The sequence below is a fragment of the Sphaeramia orbicularis genome, chromosome 1 (assembly GCF_902148855.1).
Source record: "Sphaeramia orbicularis chromosome 1, fSphaOr1.1, whole genome shotgun sequence".
NCBI classification, from domain to species: domain Eukaryota; kingdom Metazoa; phylum Chordata; class Actinopteri; order Kurtiformes; family Apogonidae; genus Sphaeramia; species Sphaeramia orbicularis.
The window spans coordinates 23,247,423-23,263,535 of NC_043957.1; the positions used below are offsets into that span (position 1 = coordinate 23,247,423).

Consider the following 16,113-nt stretch of genomic DNA (forward strand, 5'->3'; position numbering starts at 1 on the left):
ATTTGTACACTGCCTTAAACACAAAATATTTAAATCTGTTACCAGCAAACCACAGGTACAAACCTTTACCAAAAATAAGAGAGGATTACCTTTAAACAAACATGTTAGGCTTCACCTAAAATTGCAGTACTTGATAGAAAAATCCCACAATTTCTTCTCAGTGTAATATTATTCAACAGGTCTGAGACAAAACAACAATTCAGCTGTTTATTCACTGTAGGAAATTTATCCTGAGATGCAGAAGTTGGCCCATCAGACAGGAAGTGAGGCAATATTTCTACTTTTAAATATATAAAATAAATAAATAAATTATCGCTAAAATGTTTAGGATAAAGAGCTGTGAAGTTCTGCCAAAGATGTCGATATATTGGATTGTAGAGATATGAATTAATTTACATTAACGGGGCAGTGGATTTATGTGACCACTAGAGGGAGTAGTGAGTCACTCTGTCCATCTTCTATGGAGAGGAAAACTAGGAGTAAAACTGTTTTTACAGTTACAGGTGGTGACGTTAATGGCAATTTTGGATTCTTCTCATAAAATTATTGAGATATTCACCACTTACCTCCATATTCAGACATTCTGTCTCAGTGAAGAAGTCTGGAACCTCCTGAAGGAACCTCCTGACTTTCCTGGAAGGCACTGCCCAAGGGATCAACACATTTTTATCTAAACAAATCTAATATTCTCTAATCTAATCTAATCTAATCTAATCTAATCTAATCTAATCTAATCTAATATTCTCTAATCTAATCTCTTCTGGTATTCTCTAATCCAATAAAATCTAATCTAATCTAATCTAATCTAATCTCCTCTGATATTCTCTAATCCAATAAAATCTAGTCTCATTTTCTCTAATCTTCTCTAATCTAATCTAATCTCATCTCATATTCTCTAATCCAATGTAATCTCCTCTGATATTCTCTAATCCAATAAAATCTAATCTCATTTTCTCTAACCTTCTCCAATCTTCTCTAATCTAATTTTCTCTAATCTAATCTCATCTCATCTAATCTCATCTCATATTCTCTAATCCAATAAAATCTATACTCATTTTCTCTAATCTTCTTTAATCTAATCTCATCTCATCTAATTTTCTCTAATCTAATGTCATCTCATCCAATTTAATCTCATCTCCTCTGATATTCTCTTATCCAATAAAATCTAATCTCATTTTCTCTAATCTTCTTTAATCTAATATCATCTCATCTCATCTAATATTCTCTAATCTAATCTAATGTCATCTCATCTCATCTTTAAATGTACAAAAGTGAAGTTAAAACATCTTCCATTATAAACTACAATAAATCCCAAAATCTTCAAATAAATATCTAAATCTAAGGGTGAACCACATCGAACATCCAAACAGTCAACACATGTTTTTAGGCCAAATTCATTTTATTATGAAACAAATGAAAGATCCTAGGTTGATCCTGAGTGGCTGAAGTGCAGTGAAATCACAACTCGTCTTTTTCTGTTTCGTTGGTCGTTTCCTCTGCAGACTCTTCAACCTTTGGAAAGACATGAAAACATGCTCAAACAAGTTAAAAGAGAAAAAAAGAAAAGGAAATACTTACTGTAGTAGATGACTAAAATACTAATTGTATGTTTTGTTCTTGTGATGACATTATCAGGCCTTTTTAGGTAAGAAATTAAAAAAAAAACAAAAAACAACACAAATATTCTCTGAGAACAAAGTAGGAAAAGTGGGAAAATATTAAATACAAACTGAGATTATGGTCATAAATTTGCAAGAAATACTCATAATGTTTGTGGTTAAAGTGTGGAATTTACATGAAAAGATTTTGAAATGGACAACAAATATAATATTCTCCGAGATGATAAATCATACAATTGATTAATTAAAAAATATCACAAATTAAAAAAAAAAAGAAACATTCATCAATGTTCTGACAAAGTAAATGTAAAACTGTGACATTAAATGAATCGAATAAAAATGAGGTTCCTGAATTAGATGAGGTTTCACACCTGATGCCAATTGATACCATATAAAATAACTGAACTAGAACAGGTCAGTTACTTGTTCTGCACTGTTGTGTGGAGAAGGGGTGGGATTAAATAATTTATACTTCCTCCCTGCTCCTTTTCAAATGTGCAAATGAAGTCATACTTTGTTTTCATGTAGAAGTAAGAAGTTGTTTTTTTCCCCCATGATTTCTTACTATCTGTTTTATTCTAAGGACTAAGTGAGATTACTTTTGTTGTGTTGCATATTTAAAATAAACTAAACCAAACCTGTAGTAGTTTAAGTCTCTGGGGTTAAATATTAACATCAGTTTAACTTCACGACTGACCTTGCTCTCATCTCCATCTTTGTCCCCATCCTTAGCATCATCAATGTCCACTTCATCCTCCTCATCTTCCTCTTCCTCAGGCAGTACACCTCCATTGTCCAGGAACTTAGTAAACGTCTCCAGGTCTCTTTTTCCGGTGTATTCAACCACCTGCAGGAAAATCACACATGAAACAAGTGGTGCCAGGCACAACAAACCCCGCCCCCAAATTTCACCCATTATAAGTAAATGGGAAGAATTTGAATATTTATAAAAAAAAAAAAAAAAAAGAAAAGAAAAAAAAAGAACTTTGACCTACTGTTCCCAAAATTTAATGAGATCCATTCTGGGTCACTGGCAATCTATAAATTCAATTTGGTATGAATTCAACCAACAGTTTTGCTGCTACAGACATTTGAAATTTCACCCATTTTAAGTAAATGGGGAAAAAAAGATTTAAAAAATTCACAAAAAAAATTTAACTTTGACCTACTGTTCCCAAAATTTAATGGGATCCATTCTGGGTCACTGGCAATCTATAAGCCAAATATGGTATAAATTCAACAAATAGTCTTGCTGCTGCAGACATATGAAATTTGCCCATTATAAGTAAATGGGGCGGGGGGGGGGGGGGGGGTTAAAAATTCATGAAAATTTTTTCTTTGACCTACTGTTCCCAAAATGGAATCAGATCTATACTGGCTCACTGGCAATCTATAAACCAAATTTGGTATGAATTCAATAAATAGTTTTGCTGCTACAGACATTTGAAATTTCACCCATTATAGTCATCATAGTAAATGGGGAAAACAAAGATTAAAAACAATTCATAAAGAAATTTGAACTTTGACCTACTGTTCCCAAAATTTAATGAGATCCATTCTGGGTCACTGGTAATCTATAAAGTCAATATAGTATGAATTCAACCAATAGTTTTGCTGCTACAGACATATGAAATTTTGCCCATTAGAAGTAAATGGGGGGAAAAAGATTTTAAAAATTCATAAAAAAAATTTAACTTTGACCTCCTTTTCCCAAAATGTAATTGCATCTATTCTGGGTCACTGGCAATCTATAAACCAAATTTGGTATGAATTAAAGTAATAGTTTTGCTGCTACAGACATTTGAATTTTCTCCCATTATAAGTAAATGGGACAAAAAAGATTTAAAAAATTCATAACATTTTTTTTACTTTGACCTACTGTTCCCAAAATTTAATGGGATCCATTCTGGGTCACTGGCAATCTATAAACCCAATTTGGTATGAATTCAACCAATAGTTTTGCTGCTAGAGTGTTAAAAATCAGAGAAACAAACAAACAAACCGGACCAAAAACAACACCCCTTGCCTCCCGTTCGGGGGGGCAAAAGTGACACATGAAGGGATGAACGGACAAATAACCCAAATATTTACCCCTTGAGCTGTAACTACTTTGTACCTCTTTGCCTCCAGCTGGGAAGTACTTCAGCGTGGGGAAACCTTTGACATCAACAGACTCCACCTCATTGGCCGTGGCATCCATCATGGCGATGACGATGTCCTGGCGGTCGGCGTATTTTTCACCCAGTTCTTTCCAGATTGGAGCCAGTTCTTTGCAGTGTCCACACCATGGAGCATCTGGACATGAACAAGGTAAGAGAGACTCATGAATACATGTTTTACTTTATGAATGTTTCTTCTCACTTCTCTATATGTTTATGTACCTGGATGATTTGTTAATAAGATTCATTTACACATGTATTGCACTGGTTTGTCATGTCAGAGGGAAATACTGAGTTATATCACACATCAGAGAAAACGCTGCTGAAGGAATCTTGTGTATTTTTCTATATTATATATCTCGCAGACACTGCTGGGGAAGTAATAGAGAGTTTCACACACTTTTAACGCTTAAAGACCCAAACAGCCACTGGCAACCAAAAGCATCTACTGATCTAAAATGTCTAACAACTGTTGATCCACTGATCCTATCAATACATAGAATAGAATAGAATAGAATAGAATAGAATAGAACAGAACAGAATAGAATAGAACAGAACAGAACAGAATAGAATAGAATAGAATAAAATAGAATAGAATAGAATAGAATAGAATAGAATAGAATAGAATAGGTGATCTCTGCCAGCGACAGTGCACTTACATCTAAATAACAACACAATAAGATACAGAAATGTATTAGAAAAACATAGAATAGTGTGCAATTGAAATATGTGCAAATTAGAGATACACTGTATGAAAGGGTAAAGTTTTAAAAATGGGTGCTTCTATGAAACTGGTCCTAAAAACAGGACAGAGGGGATAAAAATTCAAACCAGATGTAGACTAATGTTATGAAGCAAGTTTGGAAGCACTTTGGGTGTGTTTAAAAAATAAATATTTACTGAGATTAAAGAGAAACTATTTTTCAGATAAAACACATTTTTATACTATTTTTTCTACAAAAATCTGCATGTAACATGATAAAAAGGACACGAAAATTACGCACAACTATTTTTTTGGATATCTCTTTATTCTCTCACAGGTACATTTTGGGAATCGAACTAATCCTGCAAGGCAGAGTGTTTCACAAAAATGACCGCTGTTGCAAAATCACTCACGATATATGATGATATATGTGCTTAAATGGGCAGGTTCTACATGTAACACCAGTGGACATGATGGGTTACACACAAAACCTGGAATGAGACTGAGATTCATGAAAAACCAACATGTCTGGATTAGAAAAACCACTAGAATCCTCAAATTTGACACAGTGTCTTTACTTATAGCACTATATAAGACCATTTCAAGCCATATTTTCAGATCAAATGCACTGACACATAGGCTGCCTTTCCTTGGTCTTGTTTTTTGCCTCAATATTTTATTAAAATTCATTATTTTTTGAATGGCTCAGAGCAGGAGCATAATCTTTTTGCATTTATCTGAGGTCATCATTAAGTACAGCCTGGGGGGAAATATCTCTAAATTTCTCTTTTATTATTGGGTCTAAAATACTGGTAAAGTGTCAGGGACCAAAATGAACCCAGTTTCATAGAAGCACCCATATATAAAAGTAGTATAAAAATGTGACGATAATAGTAATACTAATAATACATGTATTATTGTATTACTACATGACAATAATACATGTAAATAATTGGTGTAAAATACAGTTCTTTATCTTTTCATGGTCATGAGATATAACCCATTTGGACTTTCAGAGCCTCCATAGTTACCGTGGAAACACAGTCATCTTCTACAACATTTATTCACCAGTAAAACCCATGGAGTTGGATCAATGACAGTGGTTTATAGATGCTTATTTCTTGTTCAGTTAATGATATACACTACCAGTCAAAAGTTTGGACTCACCTTCTCATTTAAATGGCATGAGATGGATCACAGATGGCCAACAAGTGTTCAACATCCCTGAGAACGCCTTCAAGACTTTTGGAAAACATTTCAGGTGACTACCTCATGAAGCTCATTGAGAGAATACCAAGAATGTGCAAAACAGCAATAAAAGCAAAATGTGGCTATTTTGAAGAATCTAAATATAAAACATGCTTTGAGTTATGTCACACTTTTTTTAATTACATAATTCCATTAGTGTTCATTCATAGTTTTAATACCTCCAGTGAGAATCTACAATGTAAATAGTCATGAAAATAAAGAAAAACCAGGTGAGTCCAAACTTTTGACTGGTAGTGTATTTTTCAGAAATTATCAGGAAAGCACCCCTTTGTGCTAATGAGGTTAATATTGTAATAAATAATGTTAAATCTCTCAATAATTGGTTAACAGTAGAGAAGAAATGTATTTTTAAGTGGTCTTTAAGGGTCCCATCGCTGCCCCACTGCTGATTGTGATGTCTCCGAGCAGTGAAAGTAAACATATCCATAAAACTGCTGAATGTTTTGAACAGATGGTGACTCACACAGGTCAGTGACTTACAAAACTCCACAAAGACGTTTTTGGTTTGGTCCAGAGCGACAGACTCAAAGTTTTTCCCCACCAGGACCTTGACGGGACCTTCGTTCCAGTTCTCAGGGATCTCCTGACTCCGGTAGTAAGGCTGCAGAAAAACAAAAAAGTTGGGTGGAAACTGGGTGGAAATTGTTTCGAGGTACGGACTATTTTATTTTATTTTATTTTATTTTATTTTATTTTATTTTATTTTATTTTATTTTATTTTATTTTATTTTATTTTATTTTTTGTTTCATTTTATTTTATTTATTTTTCAGCTATTGTTTGTCAGATGTGTAACTGTGGCTCTTATTTTACAGGGGTTAAATATATCTTACACTTCAGAACATCTTCTGAACTCCTCCATGAATAATTAAATAATGATGACCTTTTGAACTCCTCTGTTAACACTTTGTGTCTTTTTCTCATTTTTATAATAACATCTACGTTACATTCCACTGTTAAAACCCCAGTGTCTGAAAAACTACTGGAGATATGACGCAAACATTTTGTGTGGTGTTTGGAAGAAACAACCAGTGGAAAAAATGACAAACACATTCTTGTGTAGTGATGCTACTAATGTTAATGGTTAACTGTCACCCCTGTATGACACTAGAGTCACATAGGTGTTCACCTGCAGCTGCTACAGGTTACATGTGTTTCTGTTGCCTCCTGACTGTAACGTAATCTACGTTCATCTGTTTTATCTCTTTATCATTTTTCCACCATCAGGCACTTTTCTCCACATAGTCTATAGACACAACACTCAGACTAACCACATTATTCTTTGAAATTATAAAGCAAATTGGAGACAGTCAACCACAAGGCCTCCTGTAACTTTGTATGGACTCACTCTATGGCTGAAATATAACTTTGAACATAGGCTGAATATAACCTTAACCCATAAAGACCCAATGCTACTTTTGTGTCAGTTCCCAAATGAATTTGTCTCTGTATTAAACCTTTCTTTAGTGATTTATCACCATTTGTTGTAATATTATCATCTGCATTTTTTTTTTCAGTAAAAATCGGATTTTTTCCTATATTTAATTTACTGATCATGTAAATCTTCATTAAAGCTCAGATTAAAGTTGAGGGTTATTATATCAGAAACAGACAAAACTGAAGAAAAAGTGACTTTATGTAAAGTCTATCATTAACTGAACATAAACCCAGTGTGTCCATCCACTGTCATTGATTCAACTCCATGGGTTTTACTGGTGAATCAATGTTGTAGAAGATAACGGTGTTTCCATGGTAACTACAGAGCTTCTGGACGTCCAAATGGGTCATATCTGATGATAATGATGCATTGTACACCGATTATTTACATGTATTGATAGGATTAGTGGGTCAACAGGTATTCAACATTTTACATGACTAGATAGTTTTGATTTCCAGTGGACGTTTGGGTCTTTATGGGTTTATCCTAAATTAAAAATGGCTGTTAGTGACTGGTGGAAGTTACAAGTTTTTTTTAACTTTTTGCCTCATGTGTGACTTTGATCTGAATGTTGTTACCTTGGCAGAACCGTCCACCACATCCTTGCACAGCTGTCTCAGTGACTCCACCGTCAGGTCTCCTGCGGGGATGCCGAACTTCTTCTCTGTGCCCATGTTGATGAGTCGGACAGTGGGGACCTCATCCGCCGAGACGCCGAAATAATTCAACACGTGAGTCACAGGATCCATCACATCAATCACAATAAACAGCATCTACAGACACACACATAAAAGACATAAAAAACAAAAACCATTAGATGAGGTTTTATGAGTTTCCTTGCCTTCCAAATACAAACACTGTTACCTTGCCCTTGAAATCTTTGGCCACGGGCCTGGTTTGTTCCACCAGATCTGTCTGAGTCTGCACTGTGGAGTTGATGAACAGCAGGCTGTGTAACGTGATGCCGGAGGTGAAGATCTTCTCTGCAGTCTGAACAACAAACATCATTTGATTTATGGGGCAGAATGCAGCACCTGTGATCATGTGTGTGTCCATGTGTGTGTTTGTGTTACCTCCTGACTGAATTTCACTATGAGCTCCAGGCTGTTGAACTTGATGAAAGTGGTCACGTTGCCTTTGTCCAGTTTTCCTTCTTCTGATAAAGGAAAATCTGCTCTGCCATCATCAAACTATAAAACACAAATATTCATTTTACCAAACTGTGCTGATGTTTGTGTTCATTTAGAGACCAGTTGTAAGATATTTAAGTCTATAAAGAGAGGAATCAGAGAAGGATAAGAAGGCTGATCAGTAGTGGAGTAGAGTGGAGTTTACTCTGTATTTTTTATACATATATTTATTCTATAACACAGTGAAGTGGTGTCAAGTTCCTTTTTTATGTGAAAAAACTTGGCCCATAAAGTTGATTCTGATTCTGATCTCAGCCACGAGATGGCAGCAGAGCAGAACATCTGAAACACTTCCTGTCTCTTTACAGCAGGGGTGTCAAACTCATTTTAGTTCAGGGGCCACATTAAGCTGAATTTGATCTGAAGTGGGCCGAACCAGTGAAATAATAGCATAATAATATATAATTAATGTTAACTCCAAACTTTCTTCTATGTTTTAGACAGAAAAAAGTAGAATTATGTAATGGGAATGTTTACATCTACCAACTATCCTTTAAAAAAATGTGAATAACATGAACAAACTGAAATTTCTTAAGAAAATTAAGTGCAATTTTAACAATATTATGTCTCAGTTTATCATTTACACATGTACATTACAACTTATAGATCACAGTGGATCTACAAATACACAAAACATTTAATAACAGGCAGGATATTTTTAAACTTGCTCTTCAGACATTTCAAAATGTTCATATTTGTTCAGGTTATTTGTGTTTTTGTGAAATGATAGTTTGTTTTAGTGTAAATACAATAAAATAACAGGAAAATGTATACATTTACAAAGAGAACAATTTGGAGTTGTGAGTATTTATAGGTTTTTATGATAGTATTTTACTGATCCAACCCACTTGAGATTGAATTGGTCTGTGTGTGAAACCTGAACTTTAAATCTTCAGTGTAATTTTTGCATTTCACAAACTCATCCCATGGACCAGACTGGACGCTTTGGTGGCCGGATCTGGTCCCCGGGCCGCATGTTTCAGACCTCTGCTTTATTCAATTCAGTTCAATTCAGCTTTATTTATGGGGCACATTTCATGCGCAAGGCAGACTCAATGTGCTTCACAACAGATACATAATATAAAAACATAAAAATATTAAAATAAATAAATGAATAAAAAAATTTAGTTGGATACGAAAACAAAAACAGGAAAACATGACCGATGGCCTTGGTCCAACACACCTGTATCAGCAGAGATGGGTACGTATGCAACTAATAGTATCTTGTTACAATTGACAAATATTGACTCAAAAACGCTGAAATAAAATACAAAATACTGTTACTACTGGATACATGATACTGTCTAAACAAACTGAGAGCCACTGTTTATGAGAAACACTGACAAACACTGACGGCGGAATAACCTGAACTATTTTATTAAACTTGAATTAAATGTAGAGGTCAACATAAAACACAGGTAATTACTCATAAAAGTTCCAAAAATCAGTTAAAACAGGTGCAAAAGATGAGAGGTTTTTGACCACAGACTAAAAGTTAATAAAGGGAACTAGAATGATTAGGTTTGAAGACAGAACATCTTCCAAGTTCAGTAAAAACATCAGGGACTTTTATGCAACTGTTGGATTAAGTTGGATATTTTTCAGAGGGATATTTGAACAAATAGGTGATGCAGGACGGCAGTTTCCCAAAAAAGATATGTTTTGATATACAATACAAGTTTCGGTGAGTATTATGTGCATCAGTCCTACTAAACATTAGCATATACAGAAAAAGTGCCTCTGAAATTACTAAAATGCAGAATAAACATATTGGACACTTCAGTGTTTTACCGAAAATCAAAGGGAAGTTGGATTTATTTCTGTACAGGAAGTCCCTTAACTGCTGCTTTCTATATATGAAAGTGAGTTTGTTATGTATCCAGATGCTGATTTATGTATATTGTGAAACTCTGTGCTATATAGAGGAACATCAATAAGTTCCCCTGGGATTAATAAAGTATTCGGATGATTCTGTATTCTTGTACCATGGAGATACTTTGGAGTTTTTCTTAATCCACAGAAGACAAGAGTGAAAGTTAGTGGGAATTAAAGTTGTCTTTTTGCTACCTAGATATTTGAGGAGAGTCAGATAAATAATATTAAATTTTGTACAAAACAATGAAATGTGATTAAATTATATCAGTATAAATTATAAAAAGAACAGGACCTAAACTTGAGCCTTGAGGAGCACCTTCAGTAATTGGTAAAACTCTTTTCATTAGTTGTTTTTCCATTGGATATATGCGCAAAACATTACCGATATTTAGTGCTTAGAAGTGCTTAATGTCGGTTTTTCCATTAATCACAAATGTGATGGTTTGTTTATTTATTATCGCGAGATGACACAAAGGTCATTCCATAAACATGGCGATGAACTTAAATATCATGTTGATTTACAGATATATTCATTATTATTTTTATATGCTACCCATCAAACCCGTACTAAATTAAAAAATTATTCAGTTTCCTGGTGTGTCCACACAAACCAAATTACATCTTAATTTTTCACCCTTTTTTATCAACCAACGTACACATTATAAAATACTCAAATCTGATTAAATATTATTTTAGATAGATATAATAGTGATATTGCCCATCTCTGTGTATTGTTACATGTTCATACCTTCTTGAAGAGCACCACTGAGTCGCCTTTCACCTCATACTTCTGGAAAACCTCAGCAGTCATCGTCTTGGCAAACTCCACGTCAGTCATATCGTAGGAGATGTCACTGAAGGCTTTGGAAGCATCACTCTCCAGATCCTGATGAAGAGATAGAGTACAACAGAACACAATGAATACATGTACTGCATTATTAAACTCTGCAGCGGGAATGAACTCATGAACATACTTTAAAGAATCCCACAACACTTATGTTATGGGCATCGATAAACTGAGCCGCAGACCCCACAGTGTCCAGGACTGGGGCCCCTGGTCCAGCACGACGCTTCATCCACTGGATTATTCCATCTGTGGACCGTTTACCTGGTCAAAACACACACCGATTATTTTAAGGTACAATTCAGAAGTGTGAGGAGCAGAACAGCCAGATTCAGCATTAGTTTCATCCCTCAAGCCATAAAACTTCTGAACTCTCAATAAAACATGGGAATGAAAGACATTGAAAACCACTGCCTGAACTGTTTTAAAGACTTTTAAACAGATTTTTAACTGCATGCACACAGCACTTTTTACATTTGATAAACTATATATATATATATATATATATATATATATATATATATATATATATATATATATATATATATATATGTATATATATATGTATAGTTTTTAAATTGTGTTTTCAAGAGTCAACGAAATTTGCAACGAAATTTCATTCTAGTGCACTGTTTCTTTTACAGGTGTGCTTGGGGCCTTGGATCATTTTGGTTTTATTACCCCACACCCCCAAAGGGGAGGCCAGGGGTATTGTTTTTGGTTCAGTTAGTTTGTTTCTTTGTTTGTTAACACTCTAGCAGCAAAACTGTTTGCTGGATTCATACCAAATTGGACTTATAGATTTCCAGTGACCCAGAATAGATCTCATTATATTTTGGGAAAAGTAGGTCAAAGTTCAAATTCTTTATGAATTTAAAAAAATTTTTTTTTCCACTTACTTATAATGGGCAAAATTTCAAATGTCTGTAGCAGCAAAACTATTGGTTGAATTCATGCCAAATTGGGTTTATAGATTGCCAGTGACCTAGAATAGACGTCATTACATTTTGTGAAAAGTAGGTCAAAGTTAAAATTTTTAAAACATTTTTTAAAATCTTTTTTTCCCATTTAGTACTTATAATTGGCGAAATTTCAAATGTCTGTAGCAGCAAAATCTTGGTTGAATTCATTCCAAATTGACTTTATAAACTGCCAGTGAATAAGAATAGATGTGGTTACATTTTGGGAAAAGTAGGCCAAAGTGAATATTTTTCATGAACTTTTTTAAATCTTTTTTTCCCATTTACTTATAATGGGCGAAATTTCAAATGTCTATAAAACCATCAAATTTTGTTTCAATTTACTTGAAACTTGGCACATATATAGAGGCAGTTGATATACTGACATCAGCACACGCATAGACATGATGACATCAGCTCGATCGATACCAAAATAAGATACAATACGTGCGAGGGGCGGGGTTTGTTGTGCCTGACACCACTTGTATTATATTTATTCACATTTATATATTTAACACTGTGTAAAATTTTTAGGATGTCCAACTTTTTTCCTCTGTATTCTATGTTTTTACCTGTGAAGTCAACGGGCTGTTTGCGATCCCCGTTGATGAACAGTTTCAGAGTGGGGAATCCACCGACGTCAAACTCCTCTGCCAGCTCTCTCTCTACTGTGGCGTCCACTTTGGCCAAACGCATCGCTGACTCTTCCTTCTTCAGCTTCTCAGCAGCTGCAGCGTAAACAGGCTCCAGCTGTTTGCAGTGTCCACACCAGGGAGCATCTACAACACACACATACACACATTCAATCTCATCCTACAACATCAAAGTCATCTGAACCAGCAGCGTGACGCATGCAGGCCTCTATCTGCCCACTTTTCTTTGGAATCAGCAGCTTGTTTCCAGATACAGATGGAAATAAGCTGCTGGTATCTACAGTGACGGTTGGGTTTCAGTCACTTTGCATGTTTCCTCGTGGTGACCTCTGGGGTCAGCTGTGGGAGAGTTGAACCAGGGAAACATCTGGACAGAACTGCCATGTGATAACGTGTCACTGCTCACAAAAAACATTCAAGGAAACACTACTTTTACACCATTTTATGCACTTTTCAAAGACAGTATCTCTGTTCCTCATTGCAAATACATTGAATTTAAAGAATATTGTGTCTGAAATGCAGCAAAAATCTAATCTAAATATCTAAAAAGGAAAAGCAGGTGTGATTTGGCAACATTTAAAACATCTTTTAGATCAGGGGTGTCAAACTCATTTAAGTTCAGGGGCCACATTCACCTAAATTTGATCTGAAGTGGGCCGAACCAGTAAAATATTAACATAATAATATATAAATAATGCCAACTCCAAATTTTTCTCTATGTTTTAGAGAGAAAAAAGTAAATTTGCATCATGAAAAGGTTTATATCTACAAACTATCCTTTCAAAAGATGTGAGAAACATGAACAAATGTGAAAAAATAAGTGTAATTTTAACAATATTCTGCCTCAGTTTATCATTTGCACATGTTCATAATAACTTAAAGATCACAGTGGATCTACAAACTCACAAAACATTTAGTAACAGGAAGAATCTTGTTAAAATTGTACTTACTTCTCTTAAGACATTTCAGGTTGTTCATATTTATTCAGGTTATTCACATTTTTTGCGAAATTATACTTTTTTTTTTTTTTTAGTGTAAATACATCACAATATTGTTAGGATTGTTTATTTCTTAGTGTAATTTTTGCATTTCACAAATTCACCCCAAGGGCCAGACTGGACCCTTTGGCGGGCTGGATTTGGCCCCCGGGCTGTATGTTGGACACCTGCGTTTTACATACAAATTGCTATATTAACCCTTTCATGCACGAATTATGAGAACCTTAATCAAAATTTTTTCCTGAGTGTTTTTATTCCTCTTTAGGCATGAAAAAAACAATGCAATTGAAAATTTTCTTTTGAAAAAAAAAAAAAAAAAAAAAAAAGTATATATATATATATATATATATATATATATATATATATATATATATATATATATATATATATATATATATAATAATGAAATTTTATAAATCTTATGAACCTATTTTTCATGAAGTTGCAAAAATGTCCACTCATCTGGACACCACACGTTTAATTTTTGACGCACAGAAACCTGTATTTACTGATAAATTGTGAGAAAACTATGGGGAGGGCTTGTGATTCTGGGAGTTTATGGTCAGGAGAGATCTACATAATGTTACCAATTCATGTCAGAAAAGATATGTAGTGTCTTAAAACTTTAATAAAGATATGTGTAAATAAAAAAAAATAAATAAAAAAAAATCCATGAATATACAGGAGAACAGCTGTAGAATAGCTGTCCACTGTAGTGACCAGTGTGCATGAAAGGGTTAAGTTAGTGATAAAGGTGTAAAAGCACATGAGGGGTAAGATTAAATAAACTCATACTTCTTCCTACTCCTTTTCGACCATGCAAAATTCAAAGTTGCACATACTCGAAGATAGATTCTGTTCATTTTCATTGTTCATTTTGTTTTAGTTTTTGTCTGAATTTGCTTTGTTTTGTTTTATTTGGTTTCTTGCACGTTCTAAATAAATGAATAAATAAACAAATAGTTATTTCATTTACAGTTTTTTTTTGCAATTTAGTATCATTATGCTCATTAAATACTTACAGAATTCAACCAGTAAATACTTGTTTTCAGTGAGTGCTCTGCCAAAGTTGACACTGTGAAGAATCATGACATCTGCCTCTTCTTCTATCTCAGTTGTTTTCTCTTTCTTTGGTGGTTCTTCATCCTCCACTGGCTCCAAAGGTGTCCCCTCCTCGGTCTCCTCCTTGGTCTCCTCCTTGGTTTCTTCCTGGTTGGACTGGATGCAGGAGGCCCACAGCAGCAGGCCCAGCACAGTCACCCATAAAAGCGTCCGAGTCCTCATGTTTCTGTCTGGATCTGGGCTGAGCTGCTCTGCTACCTCTGCACAGCTACGACTACATGTGTCACCGAGACACTTTGCAGCTTTATGTGTCTAAGGTGCAGAGTGTGTGTCAGAATATTACTGGCCTTTCCACTCATCCAATAAGAGGTCACGCCTGCGGGACGCTCGTTCCAGGTTAAACCAATCAAATGATGCCCTGTAGATCCAGAATCCAGGACTCATCACATGAACACTTTCTTACCTGTTTTCTGCTTTTGTCCTGTCTTTGTATCATTGCAACTCACTTCAAATTCTTCATATCATCAGGTTAGTGTCGTTTTTATTCACTTAAAGGTAAAACTACTTCATTTCTATCAGCAGCTCATTTCTGTCCAGACTTTATCAGAAACTCATTTGCATAAAAACAGTGAAAGCAGTCGAATAAATTCCCATTTGTCATCTAATCTTACTCATCATTCGTGTTTACTTAAACTGCGGTAAACACATGGCTCTGCACAGTCCCTCCCTTCTTTAAACTTCTCACTCATAGTCAAACACATGCTGTAGAACTCAAAGACATGATGAATTGATCTGCTCAGAAGTTCCAACATGAAAAATCCACAGTTCAGATAGACTGAGCAAGTTTCTTACAAGGTATACAAGAAACAACCAGAGGGAAATAAAAGCAAAGTGCTTAGAAAATAAATGGAATTAGAAAAGAGAACAGGATATAAAAAGTCATAATACAACATAATAAAATCTATATTCACCTCCTGAAACCCAGGGAAGTAAAAAGATTCAGCTTTTTTCTCTTATAGTAGTAGTAATTTATTTGGTCGTTAGTTACTTTAAACAACAAACAAAACATAACATATGCATTGTTCCAGATACAATGCAACCGAAGGCTGAAATTAAGACTTATTTCGTCTAATCCTATTAACAATTAACACAATGTTTCCACATGAAAACAAACAAACAAACAAAAAATTTTCAGTGTAATCACTGCTAAATATACAACAGAAGAGAATACATATTTAATTTAATTCAAGTAAATCATGTCCTTATCTCAACTACCAATATTGATCCTAGTCTTTTAAACAAGTATTTTCTTTGGTCAATCCTGAGCTCTATATTTTTGAATAATA

The 16,113-nt window shown here is 34.5% G+C and overlaps 1 protein-coding gene across 1 annotated transcript; it reads right to left on the reverse strand.

Moving 5' to 3' along the window:
* Nucleotides 1–1,387: 1,387 nt before the first annotated feature.
* pdia2 (protein disulfide isomerase family A, member 2) lies at nt 1,388–15,064 on the reverse strand. Its single transcript, XM_030130894.1, has 11 exons — nt 14,728–15,064; nt 12,627–12,833; nt 11,226–11,359; nt 11,000–11,137; nt 8,260–8,376; nt 8,051–8,176; nt 7,765–7,959; nt 6,231–6,351; nt 3,736–3,914; nt 2,317–2,466; nt 1,388–1,512 (listed from the first exon to the last, which is right to left on the reverse strand). The coding sequence occupies exons 1-11, from the start codon at nt 14,987–14,989 to the stop codon at nt 1,459–1,461; spliced, it is 1,683 nt and encodes a 560-aa protein (XP_029986754.1). The 5' UTR covers nt 14,990–15,064; the 3' UTR covers nt 1,388–1,458.
* Nucleotides 15,065–16,113: the final 1,049 nt, after the last annotated feature.